Genomic DNA, 20,561 nt, shown 5'->3' on the forward strand with positions numbered 1-20,561 from the left:
ACTGGCTGTGTTGAAGCCCAGGAAATAGGAGGGTGTAGGCAGAGGCCTACTGAATTTTGAATGAGGTGACAGCAGGAGAGACTGCCATCCACACAGCAGGGGATCAGCTGACGTTACTGAACCCCACTGAGACACGGGAGCAAGTATCTCTTTCCGTGTGGACGGCACTTCCGAACTACAACTGGCTGTGTTGAAGCCCAGGAAATAGGAGGGTGTAGGCAGAGGCCTACTGTATTTTGAATGAGTTTACAGCAGGAGAGACTGCCATCCACACAGCAGGGGATCAGCTGACGTTACTGAACCCCACTGAGACACGGGAGCAAGTGTCTCTTTCCGTGTGGACGGCACTTCCGAACTACAACTGGCTGTGTTGAAGCCCAGGAAATAGGAGGGTGTAGGCAGAGGCCTACTGTATTTTGAATGAGTTTACAGCAGGAGAGACTGCCATCCACACAGCAGGGGATCAGCTGACGTTACTGAACCCCACTGAGACACGGGAGCAAGTATCTCTTTCCGTGTGGACGGCACTTCCGAACTACAACTGGCTGTGTTGAAGCCCAGGAAATAGGAGGGTGTAGGCAGAGGCCTACTGAATTTTGAATGAGGTGACAGCAGGAGAGACTGCCATCCACACAGCAGGGGATCAGCTGACGTTACTGAACCCCACTGAGACACGGGAGCAAGTATCTCTTTCCGTGTGGACGGCACTTCCGAACTACAACTGGCTGTGTTGAAGCCCAGGAAATAGGAGGGTGTAGGCAGAGGCCTACTGTCTTTGTAATGCGGAGACAGCAGGAGAGACTGCCATCTCCACAGCAGGGGAACAGCTGGCAGTGCTGAACCCCACTAACACTTGAACGAATGTGTTTGGCTCTGTGGAGACGACACTTCTGAACACCAACTGACGCTGTTGGAGCCCAGGATTAGGCGAGGAGCAGGCTGGGGCCTACTGGATTTTGGCAGGTGAAGGCAGCAGGAGACTTGCCATCTCCACAGCAGGGGAACAGCTGGCAGTGCTGAACCCCACTAACACTTGAACGAATGTGTTTGGTTCTGTGGAGACGACACTTCTGAACACCAACTGACGCTGTTGGAGCCCAGGATTAGGCGAGGAGCAGGCTGGGGCCTACTGGATTTTGGCAGGTGAATGCAGCAGGAGACTTGCCATCTCCACAGCAGGGGAACAGCTGGCAGTGCTGAACCCCACTAACACTTGAACGAACGTGTTTGGCTCTGTGGAGACGACACTTCTGAACACCAACTGACGCTGTTGGAGCCCAGGATTAGGCGAGGAGCAGGCTGGGGCCTACTGGATTTTGGCAGGTGAAGGCAGCAGGAGACTTGCCATCTCCACAGCAGGGGAACAGCTGGCAGTGCTGAACCCCACTAACACTTGAACGAATGTGTTTGGTTCTGTGGAGACGACACTTCTGAACACCAACTGACGCTGTTGGAGCCCAGGATTAGGCGAGGAGCAGGCTGGGGCCTACTGGATTTTGGCAGGTGAATGCAGCAGGAGACTTGCCATCTCCACAGCAGGGGAACAGCTGGCAGTGCTGAACCCCACTAACACTTGAACGAACGTGTTTGGCTCTGTGGAGACGACACTTCTGAACACCAACTGACGCTGTTGGAGCCCAGGATTAGGCGAGGAGCAGGCTGGGGCCTACTGGATTTTGGCAGGTGAAGGCAGCAGGAGACTTGCCATCTCCACAGCAGGGGAACAGCTGGCAGTGCTGAACCCCACTAACACTTGAACGAATGTGTTTGGCTCTGTGGAGACGACACTTCTGAACACCAACTGACGCTGTTGGTGCCCAGGATTACGCATGCCGCATGCAGAGGCCAATGGGCAGCGGTTTTTATGGAGGTTGTGGACTACTACTGATTCTAACCATGCTCCACTTAGGCCTCTGGCTCCACTGTCTCTACTATTTACCCTGGCCTCCAACCCCGCCAGCTACATCTCTGAAGTGGCGTCAGCACAATCTACACTTGTTCCTGTGTTACTGGTGCTCAGTCCCATCAGTTGATCCCCTGATGTTTGTCCGGCAAGTTCGCCAGCTCTGTCCTCATTCCCACTACTGGTTATGGGAATGTGGACAGAGCAGGAGACCTTGCCGGACACACATCAGGGGATAAACTGATGGGACTGAGCCACAGGAACACAGGAACAAGTGTAGATTGTGCTGACGCCACTTCAGAGATGTAGATGGCGGGGTTGGAGGTCAGGGGAAATAGTAGAGACAGTGGAGCCAGAGACCTAAGTTGGGCACGGTTAAAAATCAGTAGTGGTTTGAATGTTGATGGAGCTGGTGACTCTGCCGTCCACACAGCAGGGGATCAGCTGGCATTACTGAACCCCAGTAACACAGGAGCTAGTGTGTTTCTCTGTGCAGACGACACATCTGAGCGACAACTGGCTGTGTTGAAGCACAGGGATTATAGTTCAGGTGGTAGAAAAATGAACACACCAGCAGACCTGGATACAGTTGCCAACCACTAATTTAGTCTGTAAGAGGAATGGCAAAGTCTTTGGAGATCCAGGCCTTGTTCATTTTCAGAAAAGTCAGCCGGTCAACATTATCGGAAGATAGTCGCGTGCGACGGTCTGTTAGTACACCACCTGCGGCACTAAAGACACGTTCCGATAATACACTGGCAGCAGGGCAAGCCAGCACCTCCAATGCATACTGGCTAAGCTCTGGCCATGTATCCAGCTTAGAGACCCAAAACTTGAAGGGGGAAGAGCCATCTGGGAGTACAGCGACAGGGCAAGACATGTAGTCTGACACCATCTGACGGAAGCGTTGCCTCCTGCTGACTCGAGGCGTCGCTGATGGTGTAGACAATTGTGGTGGACACACAAAACTTTGCCACATTTGGGCCATAGTGGTCTTGCCTTGTGCTGCGGCACTGCCTCTGCTCCCTCTTTGTGCAGAGTTTCCTCCACTGCCTCGACGCACAGAGCTGCTTTGTAAAGCACTTGCAACAATGCTGTCGGGTGGAATGGAAAACATTATGGACTGCACCAGTGACTCTTCGTACTCCCGCATTTTACGCTCCCGGTTCAACGTTGGTATGAGCCTTTGTACGCTGTCCCGGTAGCGAGGATCTAGGAGGGTGTACACCCAATAATCAGCCGAGACGAGAATGTGGGCGATGCGGCGGTCGTTTCTCAGGCACTGCAGCATGAAATCAACCATGTGCTGCAGACTCCCAACTGCCAAAGAACCGCTGTCCCCTGTTTGAGGCGTGACCTCGACCTGCTCTGCATCACCCCACCCTCGCTGTACATACTGAGTAGAGGTTTGTGTACCTCCCTCCTCTGGAGAGATGTCTTCCTCCTCCATCGACTCCTCCTCATCCTCCTCACAAAGTGTCCCCTGCCTAGGCCTTTGTGAGGAAACACGTAGCGCAGACTGTCCAGAAGCAGATGGCATTTGGGACTCCTCATCCTCCACCTCTTCTGAAACCTCATCCCTTAGTGCTTGCAGTGTTTGTTGAAGCAGGCAGATAAGGGGGACAGTCATGCTGACTAGTGCATCATCTGCACTCGCCATCCGCGTGGATTCATCGAAGGCACGCAAAACGAGGCAGATGTCCTTCATAGAGGCCCACTCAATGGTGCTGAAGTGTGAACGGCGCACAGTGCGACTTGTTTGCGCCTGATGCAGCTGGTACTCCATGACTGCTGCCTGCTGCTCACACAACCGCTCCAACATATGTAACGTTGAATTCCACCGGGTGGGTAGGTCACATATGATGCGATGTTCTGGAAGGCCAAATCGTCGCTGCAGAGCAGCGAGGCGCGATCTTGCCGTGCTGGAACGTCGCAAGTGAGCGCACTCTATGCGGACCTTGTGCAACAGTGCATCAAGATCCGGATAGTCCCTCAGAAAGCTCTGCACGACCAAGTTAAGAACATGTGCCAGACATGGGATGTGTGTGAGGTTGCCTAGGCCAAGAGCTGCCACCAGATTTCGGCCATTGTCACACACTACCAAGCCCGGCTGGAGATTCGCTGGCCCAAACCACACATCGCTCTCCAGCTTGATAGCATTCCAGAGCTCCTGCGCTGTGTGGCTTCGATTCCCCAAAGAAATTAATTTGAGTACAGCCTGTTGACGTTTGGCCACGGCTGTGCTCATATCGGTCGTAACAGGCTCCTGCTCTGCTGTTTCTGAGGAACTTGAGTAGGAGGAGGAGTCTATGTGTACAGACTGGAGTCCTGCAATCCGTGGCGTTGGAAGAACACGTACAGCGCCACTCTCCAGATCCGTACCCGGCTCCACAACATTGACCCAGTGGGCAGTGAGGGAAAGGTATCGTCCCTGTCCATGGTTACTGGTCCACGCATCGGTGGTCAGGTGGACCTTGCTACTAACGGCGTTTAGTAGCGCATGTTTTATTTTGCCCTCAACATGTTTCTGCAGGGCAGGGACGGCTCGCCTGCTGAAATAAAAGCGGCTGGGCACGTTGTATTGGGGGACTGCCAATGCCATTAAGTCCCGGAAGGTGTCAGTGTCCACCAGCCTGAATGACAGCATTTCAACTGCCAGAAGTTTGGCAATGCCAGCATTCAGAGACTGTGCTCGGGGATGGTTTGCCGAGTAAGGGCGCCTTTTATCCCATGCCTGTGCTACCGATGGCTGTGATGGATGGGAACGTGCTGTTATGGGTGGAATCTGACAGGGTCTCCGGACAACAGTGGCAGAGGTTCTTCCTTGGCGATCCTGTGAGGAAGCCGAACCAGCAGTGTGTGAGCTGGAGGAAGAGGGCCCAACACGAACTGAAGAGGTGGTAGGTGGTGCTGTACGTTGGCCTACGTCTTGAGGGTGTCTATGCAACTCCAACTCGTGCTTGGTGCGCACATGTTTCCACATATTTGTGGTATTGAGGTTGCTGACATTTCTCCCTCTTTTGACTCTCTGATGACACAGCTTGCATTTGACAAAGCAAATGTCATCTGCAACTGTGTCAAAAAAGGACCACGCACTGCAACTCTTGTGAGCGCCCGGTTTGCCTTTGGAAGGAGGAATGCTCCTAACGGGTGCCGAAGTGGAGGGTACAGGCAACCAAGTCTTCCCCCTCCCTCTGCCTCCTGTTTTGGCCGGTAGGGGAATCTCTTCCTCCGAGCTGCTCCCACCACCTTCCTGTTGCTCACGCCATGATGGGTCAAGGACCTCATCATCTTCCCTCCCCTCTTCAAACAGCTGCTTCTCCGGGGTTGTCTCGCCAGCACCGTACGCACCAGAAAGTGGCAACTGAGTCTCGTCATCATCTGATGCGTACTGAGGTGTGCTGACCATAGGCACTGGCCCACTCGCCTCTTCAGATTCAGAGGGACAAAGAAGTTGCGCATCACTGCATACTCCCTCTTCTTCACATTCAGGAATGCTGCTTGGCTGGCCCCCTCTTTCCAAGCCAACAGATTCCGAGAACAGAAGTAGAGATTGTGATGGCTCCTGTCCATGTCTCTCTGACTGCCTGGGCACTTTGGCAGGTGGTGAAGAGACAGATGGTTGCTCTTCGGTGCTCTGACCCTGAGAGGATGCGGAAGTAATTGAAGTCGATGCGTTAGCTGCCATCCATCCGACAACGGCTTCAATTTGTTCCTCCCGCAGCAGTGGGGTACGTTGAGGTCCTACAAAGCTGCGCATAAAGGACTGTTGCCTGCTAAAACTGGGGGATGCTGATCCACTGGTGCCCGCAGCAGGCCCAGAATCCCCACGTCCTCTACCTGTAGAATCCCCACGTCCTCTCCCTGCAGAATCCCCACGTCCTCTCCCTGCTGAAACTCCACGCCCACGCCCACGCCCCCGCGCCTTACTCCCTGCCTTCTTCATCTTGCAAGACTGCTTAAGATAGGCAAAAAAGGACAAAGGGGGGCCTTAGTGTGCTTATTCCTGAACAGCTGGTTACAGGTACAAGAAACACTAATTTTATGAAGTGTGTGTGTGTGGACTAGACTTTAATAGGAGCTGATGTGGCCTACACAAGTTCAAAATGTAGTGTTTGGTGAACTTTTTATGTGGTTTCTTTGTTTGAAACAAACTCAAAGTATGAGAACAAAGAATTGAAACTGATAGTATCACCAACTTTTTGGAGCTATTACAATGCAGGCAGGTAACCTACAATGCAAAAGATGAGGCTCCAAAAAAATTGGGTAATACTAATCTGGCTGCGCCGGCAGGGCACAAGCCAGAAAAAAAGGCTCCTCTATCTACTCCTATATAGTGTTTGCAACCAACCAATGTTGATGGATACGGATGGATGCACACTAATAGGAGAAGAAAAAATGAGCTGCACTCAGAGACAAATATGTGTGAGGCAGTGACGCACGTTGAGCGTCCTACAACCAGACGTAGCTGCAGGACACTCTACTCAGCGTGAGCTGCACTCACACACAGTCAGAGACCTCTCAGACAGCCGTCAACAGTGCAGCTAAGTGGGCACTGGCACTGACAGGCTGCAGAAAGGCTCCGCTGTGTACTCCTATATAGTGTTTGCAACCACCGTAGATGGAGACGGATGGATGCACACTAATAGAAGAAAAAATGAGCTGCACTCAAATAAAAATATGTGTGAGGCAGTGACGCACGCTGAGCGTCCTACAGCCAGACGTAGCTGCAGGACACACTACTCAGCGTGAGCTGCACTCACACACAGTCAGAGACCTCTCAGACAGCCGTGAACAGTGCAGCAAAGTGGACACTAGCACTGAAAGGCTGCAGAAAGGCTCCGCTGTCTACTACTAGTGTTTGCAACCAACGTATATGGATACGGATGGAAGCACACTAGATTGAAATTATTTAAAAAATGCAGCTCAAAAAATAAAAGATGTATGAGGCAGCAGTGATCACACTGGGTGGCCTACAGCCTGACGTGGCTGCAGGACCCACTCCACAGCGTGAGCTGCACTCACACAGCCCTTGCAGACAGCTGTGAAAACAGCGCTGCTAGGGAAAAGCAAGCTACAGTGGTGGTTTATGTAGCCTGGATAAAGCACAATATTGTTTTTAGAATCGCTATTTCTAACTGTCCCTCACAGTCTTCTACAGCAGCCTGTCCCTAACTGAATTCACAGCAGAGTGACCAGAAATGGCGGCTGCGGTGGCTTTTATAGTGCATCATGACATCATTTCGGCAGCCAATCACAGCCATGCCAATAGTTAACATGCCTACATGCCTAACAGGATGTGCCCACACTTCGGAGGATTCCCATTGGCTTAATCAAAGCAAGCAGGCTCATAGCATGATGGGAACTTCCTATTCCGATTCCGATCCCGGAATCCGATATGAAAAAAGTATCGGAATTAAGTATCGGAATTCCGATACCGCTGATATCGGCCGATACCCGATACTTGCGGTATCGGAATGCTCAACACTAGTCACTAGTGTTTATTGCTGATGTGACACGGGACAGAAGCAGCCGAATGAATTCTGAGGTATTCAGAGCCATACTGTGTGCTCAGATCTAGCCAAATGCAGCCAAACTGAATGGTCGTCCTTTCATACTACAGATGGACAATGACCCAAAACATAAAGCCAAAGCAACCCATGAGTTTATTAAAGCAAAGAAGTGGAATATTCTTGAATGGCCAAGTCAGTCACCTGATCTCAACCCAATTGAGCATGCATTTCACTTGTTAAAGACTAAACTTCAGACAGAAAGGCCCACAAACAAACAGCAACTGAAAACCACCGCAGTGAAGGACTGGCAGAGCATCAAAAAGGAGGAAACACAGCGCCTGGTGATGTCCATGAGTTCAAGACTTCAGGCAGTCATTGCCAACAAAGGGTTTTCAACCAAGTACTAGAAATGAACATTTTATTTACAATTATTTAATCTGTCCAATTACTTTTGGTCCCTTTAAAAACAGGGTGGCACATGTTAAGGAGCTGAAACGCCTAAACCCTTCATCCAATTTTAACGTGGATACCCTCAAATGGAAGATCAAAGTCTGAGCTTCAACTGCATCTGAATTGTTTTGTTTAAAATTCATTGTGGTAATGTCTAGAACCAAAATTAGAAAAATGTCTCTGTCCAAATATATATGGACCTAACTGTATATGAGCTGTTAAGATCTATGGGCTGGACATAGATCTCCCAGATTATTTGTCCTCAGAGTTTATTTTAAAGGAAAGGGGCTGTTACCAGTTTTAACCATGCAATGACTGACAGTCTGCTCTCCCTAATTTACATGTCTCACATTGATAACTCTCCCTTTCATTTAAAATAAGCTCTGGAGGCAGATTCTCGGGCAGAGCTATGTCCAGCTCATTTGCATATTAAGAAAAACATGGATTTATTTGAAATAAGACATCACATCCCAGATATCAAGGTATCATTTTTTTCCCCTCACCCATGACCGCACACGATAGAGTAGAATTCGCTCCTATTGCTGGACTGAAAACCCCGAGCACAAACTGAAAAGGCAACTCCCACTTCCTCCTTCAACGTGGTTTTCTGTCCTCTGGATGTAGGAGCCTTGAGCAGCCGTGAATCATGGAACACCATGGTGTGTTCTGTAGCAACCTCTAGTAAGAAGGACAGTGAGTACAGGGGGCTATATGGGCTCTGAAATGTAATGATTCAGTTCCTACCTATGTTTGATGTGTGACATACAGCTTTGTGGTTCAGTAACCCAGCCTGGGAAGGTGACTTGCAGCCTGGTGTTTCTTGCTTGGGTGCTTTGTTTTAGTCTTGCATAGTGCTTGTGTGTTAAGCCTCATGACTGGCCTCGTGGCTTGTGTATTGAGCCTCAATGACCTACCCATTTAAACTTGATTGTGCACGGGAGATATGAGCTTGACTCGCTGGTATTGGGGGCTGATAAACCAGTAATTACCCTACTCTATCCTCCTGGTATGGAGTGGTAAGATACTTGATCGTGCCAAGTAGGGCAGCACTATACTGGTCTGCCCTCCTAAGGGAGGTGTGATTTGGACTCGCCGGTAGGAGGACTGATAAACCAACCATGGTACCAATCTACCTGCCTGATATGAAGTGGTAAGATGAACTTGATTGTGCCAAGTCGAGTGGCATTATACCACGGCATTATACCAGTGTGCCTTCTTAATGGAGGTGCAAGTTGGACTCGCTGGTATCCCCCTGATATAGAAATTTTGAATGGATAGATATATCCCTGTGTGTGCTGCGGCCTGTCCTAATTAGAACAGAGTCTCATTGAGTGCTCAAAGGAAAAGAAGACGCTAAACACCTGTTAGCAGCAACTCATTCCAGCGGATCTCTGGAAGTTTATTGCACATGGTTTTATAATTACGTACAGAAAGGAGTGGTTAGTCGATTAACATAAGGCTTGTGTTTCAATGCTATTGGCTATTTGAGTAAATGAACATATATGGCAGTGTCCGACATGAGGGTGATTTAGCATCGTATGATTTACTCTATCCATTGTCTTGCAACTCAGCAAAAAACAGACATCAGTTTGAAACATCTGTTGTTACTTCCTCTTCTCGATATCCGGGAAAGCACCAAGGAGCTAGTCTGGCTTGCACTAGTCTGGGTCATGAGTTTGTTAGGCCATTCTGAACAGTTGATTACAGGTCACATATTAGAGATGTTAGCTGTGATTATATATATATATATATATATATATATATATATATATAGATCAGTACATATGGGAGTACATGCAAGTGAGATCTATATGAAATGTATATATTTCCATCACACCTCCATACATGGTTGTATGGGATCTGGTAAAAATATTTTAAGACCAGTTAAAGTGGGAAAATGGACTGATTAGAAATTAGGACGATAGAGACATTATACCCAATAAGTATTTGGGGATTGAAGTCCTAAACTGGTAGATTCAACTTAGTGGTGAGTTGGTTAAATACCCAGTCTGTGCGCTCTTGGAGTGATAAGATGGCAACTCTGCAATAAACCTGTAAGGGGAGGAATCAATGAATGAGTTAAAATGTCTCCTTACCAATGAGAATCCTGTGGTGAAGGAGAAGCAGCTTCACTAGTTAAGACGAATCACTTTGTACTGAGGTAAGACTGTTATGATACTCAAGCACAGGATGATATGTATTTAAGGTACGTGTTAACCGGATGGGATGCTAATACCTGAGCTTAAGACCATCTGAGATTTGACCAGTGCCATAAGAGGTCCATATCTCTTTTTGACTAAACAATACACTGAAAAAAACGGAGAAATATGTCCAAAATGTAATGAATAAAAAGTACAAACTTATTGAAAAAGCAAAAGGCAATGCCCCCTGAGGAAGCAGACGTGAAACGCACATTGGGGCTGGTGGTGCGTCATCCTTTACATCTCAATATGGGTAAGAGCCTGTCTGGACATGGTGGGGTAGGCACACAGTAGATCTGATTCCAATCATGGGCTTATAATGAAGCATCTTTATCTCTCTCCCCCCACTATCCCTTAGTTACTCATAAGTTTATATAAGCACTATGCTCCTTTCTGCTGAGTAAAAATCCCTTTGATGTAGTACTGATGTACATGCCGCTCTCTACCTGATCTCTTCTCTGGAACTGACTCAATTTTTATCTACATGTATTGATTTATAGCTTTTGCTTATTCAATAAATTTGTACTTCATCCGTTACGTTTTGGTCATATTGCTCGTTTTTTCAGTGTATTGTTTAGTTTTGAGTGTCCTCCTCTTGTCTTGCACTGGGCCTTCCCACATGGGCATAGGACCCTTTTTTCGGGTTCTTAGTTATGTTTTCGGTTTTGGCCTTTCTTCTTCTTTCTGACTGAGCCACTTCCTCAGGGAAGGGAAAACAAAAGTGTATTAGAGATGATGGTTTTGATTTGTTTTTTTTTTTTTTTTGAGTAGTTTTTGAGCAAAGAAACTATTTTGTATTTGAACTATTTTCAACTAACAATCTTCACAGTTGAGTTGTATCTTTAGCATCCATTTAAGTTTCAGAATTGATGCCATTATACAGAATAAGATCTTCATCCCTGTATGAAGAGTGGATCCTGGCTTCGTTATATGGAATAGCTTTTTTGAGGTTGAACTGTTCTAGTTTTATCAGCTCTTAGTACTTGGCGGTATCAAGAAATTCCCCATGATGGAAATCTCAAACAAGAAGTGATCGTTTGTTCTAAATACATTTCTTGGGGGGACTTAATGTTCCATCCTAAGGGATATAACAAAGTACCATAGTAAATCTTTCTGCTGGTTTCTAGAACCCCTTTGGCCTTTTGGGATGCCAAATAAACACTTGATAGCATGTAGTTGGGTATATACGTTGAATAATTGTGATCCTTGACATTAAAAGGGTTTCTTACAGGCCAGATCTTGGCCTTAAGGGGCCTTCAATGAAAATTGTCAATAATATTTGGGTAGAAACCCTATTAAAAGCCTTATCATGTTCTTTAAATCGTTTCATTTCTACTTTCATTATTAACATGCTTGGTTTTAGTACCAGTTCCTATACACTTCAGTTGTTGGTTAGGTGATTTAATATGTACAGAATATCTAATCAAATCTGAGGAAGAAGATGACCAACCATACATATAAGGCTAGTTTCACACTAGCGTTTATTCCACGCAGCGCACTGCGCCGCTAAGCCCCCTGCCGGCTCCCTGCCCGCCCCATCCGGTCATCGCCGCCTACTATCGCACATGGACGCTTGCGATCTGCGCATCCTATCTTTAGCATAGGGTGCGCAGATCGTGCGCTGGCTGTGCGCTAGTAGGATTTTGGCGTGCGCTGCGCACTTCGCGCCGAAATGCAACATGCTGCGCACGCCAAAATCCTACTAGCGCACGATCTGCGCACCCTATGCTAAAGATAGGGTGCGCAGATCGCAAGCGTCCATGTGCGATAGTAGGCGGCGATGACCGGATGGGGCGGGCAGGGAGGGTGCGGGGCTTAGCGGCGCCATGCGCTGCGTCGAATAAACGCTAGTGTGAAACTAGCCTAAGTGAAGTCTCTAAATATAGACCCTCTCTGGAGGAAAGAGGAAAAAGTTGTAAACAGTAAAGAATTCCTTTTTTACTCCTGTTGGTGCTTTTTTGTTGGCGCTCCTAATCAATAGAGACATTATCTTGATTGGATGTTATCTAAAACTTTCAGAGTCTTCCTTCATGAAGCACTTGTTTCTTCAGGTGTTAGGGAGGGAGAGCCCTACAGGATCTATGAGAGGATTCCTTGGTTATCGGCTCTCGTGTGCTGTCATGGGTGAGAGGGAAAAATTACCTGTAATTTGATTTTCCTGAAACCCATGACTGCACCCTAATTTTCCCTCCCTCTGGTTTATGGTGGTTCTCAATCTTCTCTTCTCACAATGAAGAATAGGCTTGAGTAATGCATAAAGACTAACGATGATAAATTGGGTGACTCTTACTTGAGTCCTTGGAAGCCACATTGAAGGAGGAAGTGGGAGTTGCCTTTTTATTTTATGCTCGGGACTCCCTGTCCAGTAATGGAAGCACAGCCTACTCTCTCTCATGTGTGCTGTCATGGGTTTCAGGAAAATCAAATTACCGGTAAGTAATTATCATTAGTCCACTTTCTATGACCTACCTGTCCATAAGGATGGTTAGGAGGCTTGATCTTATGAACAGGTTCTTTTTAAAGATCCTATGTGGGGCTGAAAACATGTCAAAAGGGTTGAGTTTTTTAATGTTTTTCAATTCCTTTCTGCTGGCTTTCAGGCATGTTTAGACAGAAATCCAGAAGCTTTTAAACCAAAAATAGGCAAAGGAAAGGAAGGAGAATCTGACCGACGACACAGTAAAGGCTGCAATTGCAAACGGTCCGGATGCCTGAAGAACTATTGTGAATGCTATGAGGTAAAGATGATTCTTCATTAGTATGAAAAATCGTCCTTAAGGGGGTTGTTCACCGTTTGGGACAATATACATTTTCATGAAATTGGGGTTAAAAAAATTATTGTTTTGCAAAATGTTTCAGTTTGCCTCCTATAGTCTGTGTTATACTGTCTATTGACTGTCTGCAGAATAATTTCTGAGAATCTGGTGGTCAGCCCACTATGGCGGTCTGGGAGGTTGTAACACTTCTCGGCTGATTCTTGACCACAGATCATATCAAAGTTAAATGAGCTGGGAAACAAAGGGCCTCTAAAAGCCAATCAGTTCAACATATTAATGGAATCCAAATGTTAAAGTGATTTTTTGCTCTAAATGAATTAAAAAAAAAAAAAAAAAGAAATGACCCAAAGGTAGACAACACATTAAACATTATTGGATCAATTTCCTGTTGATCTCACATCAGTATTATAAGTACTGTTGTCAATACTCACATCAATCCCTGTCCCCATCGGTGCTCACGATCTAATTACTAGTCTCAAGTTGAAAAAATACCAAACATTCGGAAAGGCTCTCCATGTGTGCTTCCTCCAGAGGTGTGCATTGAGCGCTTTGCCTGTTGCCTACCTCTGTTGCAGGCAGTTGATGTATTCCGCTTTATATGTATACATTGACTCCTATTTCCACAAACATCTACTGTATAATATGCGGTGAGAGGACGTGACAGGTTCTCTGCATTACCAAGTCCGCTCACCTGTCATTACCTTAATTCAGCACAATTGGTGTCCCATCAACAGATGCTCCGCCAACCCTCCTGCCACACGGGTGTCCATACATCCACAGAAAATAATTGAGGCGGAAAGATCCTAAACATAAAAGCAAATTTTATTCCACATCCGGATGACAAAACTTACAGCTCAACATCACAAAACAATCACTGAACTCAGGGAGACCAGTCAAAGAAAACACTGCAGCAGCCGGCAAAGGCGCTCTATCAGTGAAATCCTAGGTGCAATGCTCCCTGGGAAATATGAATATGCAAATAAAGTCTGTGGAGCCTCATTTAAGAGTCTCAAACACGGGACTAGCCAGAACTTCCTCCAGGGAAGGACCCAGCCAAGGAGTGGCTCCTTTCGGAAACCACCATTACCACCATATTAAGTGGCCCTTTAAGTCAATATCCAGCTCTTTATGAGTTTACAGATATGACAAGGGAAATACCAAGGCCAGGTATCCATCCACAGACAGCTGTTTCGGGGTGTTGCCCCTCATCAGTGTGGAGTAGGATTGTGGCTAGGATTTCACTGATAGAGCGCCTTTGCCGGCTGCCGCAGTGTTTTCTTTGACTGGTCTCCCTGAGGTCAGTTATTCGTGATGTTGGTCTACTAGGCATTGCTCCCACCTAGCCAGAATCCTACTCTACACGGAGGGGCAACACCCTGAAACAGCTGTCTGTGGATGGATACCTGGCCTTGGTATTTCCCTTGTCATATCTGTAAACTCGTAAAGAGCTGGATATTGACTTAAAGGGCCACTTAATATGGTGGTAATGGTGGTTTCCGAAAGGAGCCACTCCTTGGCTGGGTCCTTCCCTGGAGGAAGATCTGGCTAGTCCCGTGTTTTTAACTCTTAAATGAGGCTCCACAGACTTTATTTGCATAAAAACTTACAGCTCGGCAGTGTTTTTCTTCCCCAACACAATTTGACCACACTGCTTTTAATCATAGTGTGTATTAGCTATGCCCGTAACACAATTTAAAGTGACTAGACCCCTCTTATGCTGCTCTGTCCTTATACAACAACAAATGATGCCTTATAAAGGGGTATTTTCAGGCTTGCAAGTTATTCTCTTTGCTTGGAATAGGGTATATTTTCCTGATCTTTGGGAACACTGGCCGCTGGTACAGCCAATAATCCCAAACGGACTCTGAAGAGACGTGTGTGATTGGAGCGGTGGTTGATCATATGCACATAAGCTCCATTCATCCTTAATGGGAACGCCGCAGATAGCTGAGCACAGTGCTTGGCTGGTCTTCGACCCTCCCATATGTATGAATGGAGAGGCAGTGCACACGTTTAACCACCTCTCCATTCACATGGGGCTCTTTTCCGGATTAGAGGGAGTCCCACTGGTCAGACCCCCAGCAAATGGGACGTTATCACCTGTCCTATGCATAGAGGATAACTTCCAAGCTTTTATAAATAACTACGTTGCAGTGATCTAATCCTATGTTATGACCAAACAAAGAACCTCACTATGGATGACTAAATAAAGCCATACACTAAAGAGGCTAGATTTTATCATCACCTTCCACTGAGTGTTGAATTTTTCAGTTTCCACCTTTTTATTTTTCCTTCCCACAGGCTAAAATTATGTGCTCCTCAATATGCAAGTGCATAGGTTGCAAAAATTTTGAAGAGAGCCCAGAGCGGAAGACTCTAATGCACCTTGCCGATGCTGCGGAAGTGAGGGTGCAGCAGCAAACTGCAGCCAAAACGAAATTGTCTTCTCAAATCTCAGACTTGCTCACGAGACCAGCACCATCACTTTCAAGTGGTGGTGGAAAGTAAGCCGTTTCATTTACACTTTTCTCTGTCGTCATCCAGAATTATAATTTACCTTCTGTGTTTCTCTCCTCTTCTTTTTTTTTTTCTGTGAGTTACTGCAGACTTCTCAATCCTTACAGTGTTCTTACTTCACACTGACAAGATTATCTAGTGTCATTGCGGAGACTCAGCGATATCGGAACTGCAAGTATGCGATTTGCATACTTTCGGCAACATTCCGACTAGACATGTTTGGCCTTGATCAGCTCGCTGTACTGAGCAAAACTGAGCACGTCTAGTCTGCACGTGACTACATGTATGCTACTTGCAGTCACATGACTGCCTGGTCTTTACAGTGACACATCGTGCATTGTACACACTGTGAGTATTCAGAAGTCTTTGACTTCAGATTCACCACAAGACCTGACAACCCCCTTAACTAGACAGCAAGTTTAAGGCTACGTTGCCACAATGAGCTTTTGGTGAGTTTTTGATGTCGCAGATTTTCTGCACCCAGTAGGATTATTTGCATTTTTTTCTAAAACACGCAGTGTAAAAAAATTCACCAAATCTCTTGGTGAGAATGTAGCCTAAAGCGGTAATCACATGTTGGCCATTTATGCCAGAGTTTGTGTACATTATAGATTCTGGGCAGCTCACATAAAGTCAGTAATTTGGCCACTACATTTTCCAGAGCTTTACCAAATTCCAGCATAATAAATACTTTGAAATATTTCAAAGCTTAGTTTTTAGTGTTTGCGATTTGCTCCAAATGTCAAAAGCTGGTGTCCTGGAAATAAAGCTTGGGTAGAGAACGTCATACACGATGTATATTGCAGAGTACTAAAGACTGTGTTCTCTCAAAAAGAGTGCCACCCATGACCGTAGATTGTGTGTGGTATTGCAGCTCGGCTCCAGTCGGTTCAATGGGACTGAGTTGCAATAGCAGACACAGCCAGTGGTGCCACACTGCTTCTGAAATGTTTTTCTAATCCTGGACATTAGTATATTTAAACAGGAAAAATGCCGAACACTTTTAATAGTGTTGTCCAGTCGAAACTGAAGAGTCTGCAGTCACTCTGTGTGACTGCAGACTTGTGGATCCTCCCAGGGCTTACACTGTGCGCTGCGAGGATTTGCGGTTTTCAGTCTCAAGAATGGTGGTCAGGTATGCAATATGCATACTCCATGGCCAGAACCAGTCTCATGGGCGCAGTCTCTCTCCATACACTTGTATTGAGCGAGGTCGCACCCACTAGATAGTTTCTGTCCTGGAGTATGCATATTGCCAGATATTTTTATGGTAATTCATTCCATCATCCATGTGTGCTGTCTGACAAGTGTGAACTGCATCATATATTGCCAGATATTTTTATGGTAATTCATTCCATCACTCCTGTGGTGGGTCTTTTTTTTTTTTTATCTATTTGGTTTGTGCTTTGAAGTGTAGAAAGGTGTTTTTTTTTTTTTTTCCCTTTCTCTGTTTGATGGCCTTGTCCAGCATTAGTTATTTACCCTGCATAGTAATGCCTGCTCTGGCCTTGTGCTAATTGGTTAATTACTGATTGTGGCCTTTTGGTGGCTGAAGCTAGCAGACATTTCATTTCATATATATTTAGCTCTGGCTGGGATAGCACGCGTGCGGGCTCACGCGTGCAACAGATATTATGTGCAACAGGATCAAGTGTTTTGCAGTTAGACAATGCAGTTGGACAGGGCAGGAGACAGGTAAGGTGCATAAATTTTTCATGCACACATGCTTCTTGGTCAGTCGTACTACATATGCATTGATCATATCAACCTGCTGCTTTTTTGTCTTCACCTCTGCTTTCTAAAAACTCGCCTGCCCTTTTACACATTCTGTGCACTCTCTGCATATCCACCCCTCCCTTTTCCCCTCTCCCATGTATAACTCTGAGGCTCTGTTGACATTTCTTACCCACACCAAACCATCCAAAACCACCATGCAGCACTCCAAACGTTCATACAAATCATCCCACCACCTGCTTTTTCTGTTTTTTCTCCTTTTAATAGCTGCAGGTGACATCTCCCCCAACCCTGGGCCTCCCTCCACCAGCATACGTTACTCTCCTCCAGCTGCATATAGAAACCCTGCTAATCTTATTAACATTCAGTGCATGCCTTCTCCTCTCACTTTCCAATGTGCTCTCTGGAATGCACGGTCTGTGTGTAACAAACTGACTTACATTCATGATCTTTTTCTCTCTAATTCCCTTAACCTTCTGGCTATTACAGAAACCTGGATCCAGCATTCAGACACCACCGCTGCTGCCGCTCTCTCGTTTGGTGGGCTGAAATTTTCACATACCCCCAGACCTGAGAACAGACAGGGTGGAGGTGTTGGTTTGCTGCTTTCATCACAATGTGCTTTCCAGGTCATCGCCCCGGTTCCCTCACTTACATTTCCTTCCTTTGAAGTACATGCCGTCAGACTCTTTAAGCCTTTCTCCTTACGAGTGGCGGTTGTTTATCGCCCTCCAGGCTCCTCCCGCCAGTTTCTAGACCACTTCACCACCTGGCTTACTCACTTTCTATCCTGTGACATCCCCACCCTCATCATGGGAGACTTTAACATCCCCATCAATGATCCGCTCTCCCAGTCTGCCTCTCATCTTCTTTCTCTAACTTCTTCATTCGGCCTCTCACAGTTTACTAATTCTCCTACACATGGGGACGGGAATACTCTGGACCTGGTTTTCTCCCGTCCCGGCTCGCTGCACGACTTTACTAACTCGCCTCTCCCGCTCTCGGACCACAACCTTCTTTCCTTCTCTGTCAAGAATTGTCTCCTCACCCAGGACACCCCCACTTACCACACTTATCGGAATACACGTACCATTAATACCCAACAGCTTAGGGACAATCTCCACACATCTTTAGCCCCCATCTCCACCCTCTCCTGTCCAGACATAGCATTGTCACACTTCAATAATACACTGAAGAATGCCCTAGATGAAGCAGCACCTTCTATACGCAGAAAGACCCGACACAGACAACGGCAGCCCTGGCACACAACGCAAACACGCTTTCTTCAGCGCTGCTCGAGGTGTGCAGAGCGGCAGTGGAGAAAATCTCTCTTAGCAGAAGACTTCATCCACTATAAGTTCATGCTCAAAACCTATAACTCTGCCCTTCATCTGGCCAAACAATCCTACTTCACCACCCTCATCACCTCACTATCCAACAACCCAAGACGACTTTTTGAAACCTTAAACTCCCTCCTGAAACCTAAAGTACAGGCCCCCATCACCAACCTCAGCGGTGAGGATCTGGCCACTTATTTCCTAGAAAAAATCAACCACATACATCAGGATATCTCAGCCCTATCTCCTCAGTGCCTGGATCCCCTTCCCTGCCGCACCTCAAGCTCACTAGACATCTTTGAGCTTGTTTCAGAAGAAGAAGTTTCCAAGCTCCTCGCTTCTGCTCGGCCTACAACCTGCAACAGTGACCCTATTCCTTCACAGCTCCTGCAGTCTCTCTCACCAGTGGTCACCACTCACCTGACTAAAATATTTAACCTCTCTCTTTCTTCAGGTATATTTCCCTCCTCATTTAAACATGCCATCATAACCCCTTTACTTAAAAAGCCATCCCTGGACCAGAACTGCACTGCTAACTACAGACCTGTCTCTAACCTTCCCTTCATCTCTAAACTCCTGGAACGCCTGGTCCACTCCCGTCTAATCCGCTATCTCTCGGATAACTCTCTTCTCGACCCCTTACAATCTGGTTTCCGCTCTTTACACTCTACTGAAACTGCCCTCACTAAAGTCTCTAATGATTTAATAACAGCTAAATCGAAAGGTCATTGCTCCCTGCTGATTCTACTGGATCTCTCTGCCGCATTTGACACTGTGGATCACCAGCTCCTCCTCACTATGCTCCGCTCTATAGGCCTCAAGGACACAGCCCTCTCCTGGTTCTCCTCCTACCTCTCTGACCGCTCCTTCACTGTATCTTTTTCCGGCTCCTCTTCCTCTTCTCGTCCCCTTACTATCGGGGTCCCGCAGGGCTCAGTCCTAGGCCCCCTCCTCTTCTCTTTATACACTGCCCCTATTGGACAAACAATCAGCAGATTTGGGTTCCAGTATCATCTCTATGCTGATGACACCCAAATATACACTTCTTCCCCTGACATCACCCCTACCCTAATTCAAAATACCAAGGATTGTCTGTCTGCTGTTTCTAGCATCATGTCCTCCCTCTATCTGAAACTAAATCTCTCTAAAACTGAACTTCTTGTGTTTCTCCCCTCTACTAACCTCACTCTACCTAACATCGAAATAACCCTGGAGGGTTCAACCATAACTCCCAAGCAGCATGCCCGCTGTCTTGGGGTCATATTCGACACTGAACTTTCCTTTACTCCGTACATCCGATCACTCAGTCGCTCTTGTCACCTGCATCTTAAAAACATCTCCAGAATCCGACCTTTTCTCACCTTTGAAACTGCTAAGACTCTTACTGTTGCTCTTATTCATTCTCGTCTGGACTACTGCAACTCTCTTCTGATCGGTCTCCCTCTTACCAAACTTTCTCCACTCCAATCCATCTTGAATGCGGCAGCCAGGGTCATATTACTGTCCAGCCGCTTCACCGATGCCTCCATCTTGTGCCAGTCATTACACTGGCTACCTATTCGCTACAGGGTCCAGTATAAACTCATCTCTCTCACCCACAAAGCTCTCCACTGTTCTGCACCGCCTTATATCTCCTCTCTCGTCTCTGTCTATCGCCCTACACGTGCCCTCCGTTCTACAAATGACCTAAGACTAACATCCCCCGTAATCCGAACCTCGCACCTCCGTCTCCAAGACTTCTCTCGTGCTGCTCCAGCTCTCTGGAATGCACTTCCCCAGACGATCAGACTGATACCTAGCCCTGACCTATTCAAGCGCGCTTTGAAAACCCATCTCTTCAAACAAGCCTACCACATCAACTACTTAGCAAGCTAACTTTGCCCTGTTCCCTCCTTCCAAATATTATTCTGAATCTGCACCCTACTATTCATCTGTCTCCACGCCCTTCATGCACATGATAACTGCATTTGATACTTGTCTATTGCACTTAAACACACGGGCTGATGACCGGATCATGCAGCTTTATATGAAAATCCCTATTATAATTGCCAGACCTGAATTAACAAGCATTTCTCACCTACTGTGTCCCCCCATTTCCTTGTAGATTGTAAGCTTGCGAGCAGGGACCT

General features: G+C 46.8%; 1 protein-coding gene across 1 annotated transcript in view; it reads left to right on the forward strand.

Moving 5' to 3' along the window:
* LIN54 (lin-54 DREAM MuvB core complex component) overlaps window positions 1-20,561 on the forward strand; it is a 60,961-nt gene that overhangs the window by 31,503 nt on the left and 8,897 nt on the right. The window contains exons 12-13 of the mRNA XM_073542845.1: window positions 12,668-12,805; window positions 15,146-15,348. Coding sequence (XP_073398946.1) covers window positions 12,668-12,805; window positions 15,146-15,348 — 341 coding nt within the window. The remainder of the gene's footprint in view (window positions 1-12,667; window positions 12,806-15,145; window positions 15,349-20,561) is intronic.

This window comes from Dendrobates tinctorius, unplaced genomic scaffold (assembly GCF_039654945.1).
Source record: "Dendrobates tinctorius isolate UK_male_01 unplaced genomic scaffold, ASM3965494v1 ptg000011l, whole genome shotgun sequence".
Lineage (NCBI taxonomy): Eukaryota > Metazoa > Chordata > Amphibia > Anura > Dendrobatidae > Dendrobates > Dendrobates tinctorius.